General features: G+C 38.9%; 1 protein-coding gene across 1 annotated transcript in view; it reads right to left on the reverse strand.

The window, feature by feature from the left end:
- Positions 1 to 1,367: 1,367 nt before the first annotated feature.
- The window catches only part of THOC7 (THO complex 7 homolog (Drosophila)), an 18,311-nt gene continuing 13,434 nt past the window's right edge, over positions 1,368 to 6,244 (reverse strand). The window contains exons 6-8 of the mRNA XM_009329500.1: positions 3,159 to 3,225; positions 2,967 to 3,036; positions 1,368 to 1,754 (exon numbers count right to left, since the gene is read on the reverse strand). Coding sequence (XP_009327775.1) covers positions 1,687 to 1,754; positions 2,967 to 3,036; positions 3,159 to 3,225 — 205 coding nt within the window. The 3' untranslated portion in view covers positions 1,368 to 1,686. The remainder of the gene's footprint in view (positions 1,755 to 2,966; positions 3,037 to 3,158; positions 3,226 to 6,244) is intronic.

The raw sequence follows: 6,244 nt of genomic DNA on the forward strand, positions 1-6,244 counted from the left end.
ATTTGTTGTTAGGAGGGGAAAAAACACAGAACATTAAATACTTTTTTGACAGTGAACTTTTCATTTTGAATCCCTTTTGTTTGCTTTATCTGCCCCCCCAGCCTCCCCCCCCATCTGCAAAATTTGTAGTGCCCGAGAAGCACTGCGTGTCTACACAGGCTCTATCAGGTAAACCTGAGCTTCCCCTGTGTTCTGAGTTGACCAGCTGTGAACTAGACGACTTTTGACAGCTTATTAGTCCAGGGCTGCACTGCGCTACTGAAGTTGTGTGACTTCTCGTTCAGCTGGCTCACCTTTAGCAAACATGGAACACGAGCAAAACAAGCTCAGAGACGTCTGTTCAGCCCAACGCACATAGATCCACAGCCACTGAGAGCAGGAATTACACGGCATTTAGACTATGAAAGTCCAAAGTCACAATTCTGGAAATCCCCCTCAGCTGTCACCTAGTTTGAGGAGGAGGTTCTATTCTGTGTAACATCATTATTTTACTTCAACCACGTATGCTTATGACTCAGTCTGAGCAAGATCCAAAACGTGTTCCTTTACCCAAACCACTGGAAGGCTTGATTTAACAAGGTGTTTTAGAACATGGTTAACAGGTAGTGACATCACCTACGACTGCCCCTTGTTCCTTCCTCCCTGCCTTACGAAAGCTTAGAGCATACTCAATTCTCTTCTCTTGTTGGGAAGGTTGAAACCTGTATTTCCTACCTCCCAACAGACTGCTCGGACAGCAGGATGACCCAGGGGGATAGATTCCACCCTCCCTATTAATATTAAAAGTATCTGAGATTCTTTAGCATTATGATTGCCGCTCTACTGCTTTGGTTTGTCATCATGAGAAAAGAAGGGTTCCACCATCTATTTCAGGAACTATGATGTATTTCATAATAGTCAATTGACAGATAAAATCCAGAAGCAGATTATAAATGGTATCAGGATTAGATTCCTGGTTCTACAGGAACAAAGCTTTTAAATTGCAGTTTTAAACGTGTGACTTTTGATGTGGTTGCACAGAACACAGCATAGTAAGGCTCAGATCACTGCAGTTCTTTTTATCACCTTAAGGAAAAAAGTAAAGCTAGTACAGTATGATTTTTGTTGTTCTACACCCCTTGACAAGCATTAGTTCTATAGAAGTAATTTGTTTTATACGAAACTAGCAAATTCTAGTCTATTCACAGCTAAGTTCTAAAATGGCAGCTACTTTGAAAAATTAAGACCCTACTTAGTTCAGTTTTAGGTCCCATCTGGACTAGGGTATGGAAGCTGGGACTCATGCAGAGATGCACTGCCCTCAGTCCAATGTCAAGTAAGAAAAGGAGCCCTTACTATTAGGCTCAATGCCTACTAAAAACAGGAAACTCTTTGTAAACACCTTTTATTGACAATGTTTTGCAAACACCTTAGTTCACAAGTACTGTGAAGAAGCTTCATCCATTGTAAAACAGAATACATTTCTTGTCACAAATCACAAAGTCTGTGGATTAATGCAAAGTGCCTGTCTGCACAGATCTGCAACTATTTTCCCCTGAAACATAAGCAAAACAAGTATTTTTGTATAAAAATTCACAGAAGCAGTAGAAAACTATTTTTCGGCTCAGTCTCTCTTACTGTTGGTTTCAACACAAAGTGAAGACACTTGCACGTTCTTCAATAGTATAGCCAGTCTTCATATTACATCTACTGTTTGGTCTCTGTTTCCATCTGAGCTTCTTGAGATTCTTCAGCTTCTGAAAGTTTTTCATCATCTAAAATTCAATATTACTGTTAGTCAAACATGCTTGGTTATATTTACAGACTATATTGCAGAGCCGTGTCCCAGTTAAATATTTTACGCTGACTGCCTTAAATGTGTAGTTGGGTATCTCATTATACAAAATGCTACGTTCAAACAAAAAAAAAATCCTTCAAAGTTTTCAAGGCTGTTATCTGTAACAGCTGTTACAGGAAACATGGGGTAAATCCTATAGTACCGGATTGCTTCAAATTCAAGCAAACAGTACCAGATTGCTTCAAATTACATGCCTTCTCTTTGCCTATTAATGGTTTATTTCAAACTGAAGCTGTGCCTTGCACTAAAATGTTACTTCCTTCACAAAATTCTAGAAGTTGAAAGGTAATCTATACATTCATGTGAAAATGTATTTTAGAGACTAATACTTAAGCAAGTGTTAGTAACACATAATAACAATAACCTTCTGCTAAAGTGCACATAGGATTAACAGTTCATTCTGCTTAAGAAGATCTAGACGGCCTTAGAGAATGGAAGTCTGCTCTTCGAGCCATCTATGTATGTCAACCAGGTCACGCTCAAAGGCTATACCAATTAGTCCATCTTGGAAAGACACTGCAGAAATCCAGCAAATAATACTTAAAACAATATTATCCATATTAGAGCATGAAAAGTAAGTGCTGATTTGAAAATACTAAGTATTTATATGACAAAAGATGAGTATGACTAAATTCCTGAATTTAGCTCTTGTGTTTGACAGTTTTAGTCCCTGCTCTGTTACAGACTCACTGGCTGAGTAGGTAAGTCATTTAGCTTTCCTGTATTCCAATTTCTTTTCAGTAAAGCCTCAAACGATACTGTGATGGCAGTGACATGTTCAAAACTACTGAAACAGGAATTACACAAATAAGTTTGGAAACTGCACAAGAACACTTTTCTGTAAGAAACACTTTTTCTGTTTAAATTCTCCATCCCCACATTTTAAAGGAGTCTGTTGCCTACGGATTAATCTGAAGCTAGTCAGGAAATGGCATGGTGGCTAGCTTGTAGAAGAAAAAAATTCTGAGTGGTCTCAGGCTCTGGATTACTACTGGGAAAAATAATGCTGCCGATGCAGGAGGTCACCAACCTCAATTGCACATAGCTAGTCCACTGCTGGAAGCTGTGATTCCTTCTGATCCACTGAAACCCGACCCAGATATATATATTACCGAAGAACACCACTTACTTTCCAGGGTTTGCTGAAGCTCATGGATGGTGCTCAGCAGAACATGAAACTGCTTTCTTCTCAGCTCCAACTGGAACGATAAAATATATATATTTTAGGAAACAGAGAGCACATACAGCCAAACAACCCATAGCAGATTCTCCATTAATTATGTTCCTAATAATTACGTAACAATCTCTATGAAAAACGTACCTTATCTTCAACATTTTCTTTAATGTGAGAAAGATGTTGAAGTTCTTTTCCCAAAGCTTCTAGCTGCCTGAAAAGAAATAGTCATAGTATTTTTAAAAAGTCCTGTAAAACTCTTGAAAAATAGATTGGAACTAAGTGGAGGAAAAGAACCATTAAATAAACAGCATAGGTAAACAAAGCATAACAAATGAAATTACATTAGAGGTAAGGCCACTTCACATAAATGTTTAACTATTATGTCATAAACTTGTAGTTTCAGGACTTTTACAGAAAACAAGGCCTCCAAGCTGGAATACAGTTGTACACTGGGCATTTGGACTGTAACAGTTCAGTCCTGCCACAAACATGTTATTTACTTGACCATACAATGAAAGTTAAAGAAGTGGGTTACATTAAACACCCATGGCATTTTCATAGGCTTCACTACTTCACAGATTTCTTTATGTTGACATGAGTAGATTAAATAAAAACATAGCATCAGCAGGGAGAACATATTTGATAAACCTACATACCAAACATACAAACACAACAATTTGCAGACACAACAATTAATGAAACACATAGTCAAGTACCTTATCTCTGACAATGGCCTGACCAGACATAGTGGAGGATAACAGGTAGACTTTACAGTAGGCATATATAGAATAATCCACATTTTTGATGAAACTACATGATATAGCTTATGCCTCAGCACACAGAATTTAACACTGTGATCCATATAAATACTCATTTCCTTCTCAAATGCCAGTTTTTATTTTAACTGATTGCCTCTGGCATTAAGAGATAAAGGGAACATGCAACACCTATAATCTTCATAACTATTCATATCCTTTTGAAATACATCATCTTTCAACACCTCTTCACGATCTTTCCGCAAGCATTTGATTGTTTTCTTGGACTCACCATGGACCATCACAATCCCTTTTGAGGTAGGGCAAAGAGTAACAGGTACCATAATGTACACTAGCTTTCAAATGAGGATGGAGCATCAACTCTTACACTCAAACCTCCAGTTTGGCTCTTCTACTTTTCCTCTAATGCCTACCATAATTTATACTCCATGTAATGAGAACAATCTGTTTCTTTAAAGGTGAAGTGGATTGAGGCTGACCATCCCTGATTAATTAGCAGGCAGAGCCAAATAGGGGTCAGCGAGGGAATAAAAGTTTTTTTTTCCTGAAGCACTGACAGCTGCTGCAACTAGTCTGGGCAGGGAACTACAAAGGCCTCCAGTCCTAAGTAACTCATGATGGCTGGGAAAAAGGTCTGTTTTAGTGTTACCTGAGGGTGTTGTCTTTTTTTGAGCCAGATTGCTTGGTACCGTGAGGGGAATGCCTGAAAGAGGGTTGGGTGTGACATTATCCCTTCCTGTAACGGAAACGGGCTAACGGTTCATAGGCTCATACAATGATTTCACTAGTATTTGGTTTCTAATTTCTGAACGACTTCTATTTGGCCAAATCTTGCTGTTTATACTGTGCTATCAGGTATAAGCAGATTGTGAGAAGACATGCAATTTTTTTCTAGTAACATCCAAGCTACATCTGGAATTTTACTTCTTTTACTTTCTGCTCCAGAAAATCTTTGCCTAGCCTTCTCATTTTTGTATCTCCTTTTCTAAGACTCAGAGTCATTTCTTGGTCCTCTTAACAGCTCTTCTGATACTGCATCTAATTACACTGTGGGCACTGCCATTTAGTAGTTCAGCTCCTGTCACTTCCTGAATTGGCTCCTGTGCATTACTTCTGACTAAGCTGATAACACCTTCTTTTCTTTTGTGCTGTATGACTAGTTGTTCCAAGAAACAGTCCCTTAAAAGCATAAAGAAAGTATTTTTCTGAACTTTGTCCTATTGTGCCATATGACCTGCAAAAGCTATAAATGTAACTCTCGCAATAAACCATGTCATTTCTCCTCACAAGAAGTTTTCCCAAGTGTTTTTAGTGATTAAGAGTTCCATGAAAAGCGTGACATTGTTAGTGAGGCTTCCTGCACTCTGATTTAAGGGTGGTCCTTCTTAGTTCATAGTACGATTTTCCGTATACTTTCCTCAAACTGGAGAGAAAGGAAGCCTTGTAATTAAAACATTGGATGAAAACTTCATCTAGTTCCTGTATTTAAAGTCTATTCACTTGGAGAGTCAGTTAAAGCTAAAATACCTATGAACCAAGCTTCCTTTAAAAATGTTCCATTCTGTTACTATGTCCTATTTCCCCATCTGTAAAATGGCGGATTGTACTATGCTATAGTTCAAGTCTGTGTCTTTGACTACAAATATGAAGGACTAAGGACAAAAGGGCATACACTGTAGCCATTCTTCCAGTGGATGAACAGACTGGTATTTCTAACTGTAATACACACTTCTAAAGAGATGAAAATTAAGTTTAAGAAAAGACAAAATGCCAAATTTACTAGCTGTAACTTACCACCATTTTTAGCTTTGCTCAAGAAACTTATGCTTGGATGTGTTAATCAAAATTAGAACAACCCCTCCAAACCTAAACAACCTGGCATCCTCTAAGAAAAAAGTATTATCACTTAGTTGTTTCCATTCTTAATCAATTGACTCATCTGAAAAACTTCACTTTTGATAATTCCTTATTATGAAGCCTCACTTGATAAATGGCACATGCTGACTAATGAAGCAAGTAGTCAAGCCTCATGAGAATTGCCTGTAATATTCAAAGTTGTGGTAATGAAATCAAGGCTGTGCTGGTTTTGGCTGGGGTAGAGTTCATTTTCTTCACAGCAGCTACTATGGGGCTGTGTTTTGGATTTGTGCTGGAAACAGTGTTGATAGCACAGGGATGTTTTCATTACTGCTGAGCAGTGCTGACACAGGGTCAAGGCCTTTTCTGTTCCTCACCCCACCAGTGAGCAGGCTGGGGATGCACAAGGAGTTGGGAGAGGACACAGCCGGGACAGCTGACCCCAACTGACCAAAGGGATATCCCACACCATATGGCGTCATGCTCAGCATATAAAGCTGGGGAAGAAGAAGGAAGGGGGGACGTTCGGAGTGATGGCGTTTGTCTTCCCAAGTAACCGTTATGTGTGATGGAGCCCTGCTTTCCTGGGGATGGCTG

The sequence above is a fragment of the Pygoscelis adeliae genome, unplaced genomic scaffold (assembly GCF_000699105.1).
Source record: "Pygoscelis adeliae isolate BGI_AS28 unplaced genomic scaffold, ASM69910v1 Scaffold148, whole genome shotgun sequence".
NCBI classification, from domain to species: domain Eukaryota; kingdom Metazoa; phylum Chordata; class Aves; order Sphenisciformes; family Spheniscidae; genus Pygoscelis; species Pygoscelis adeliae.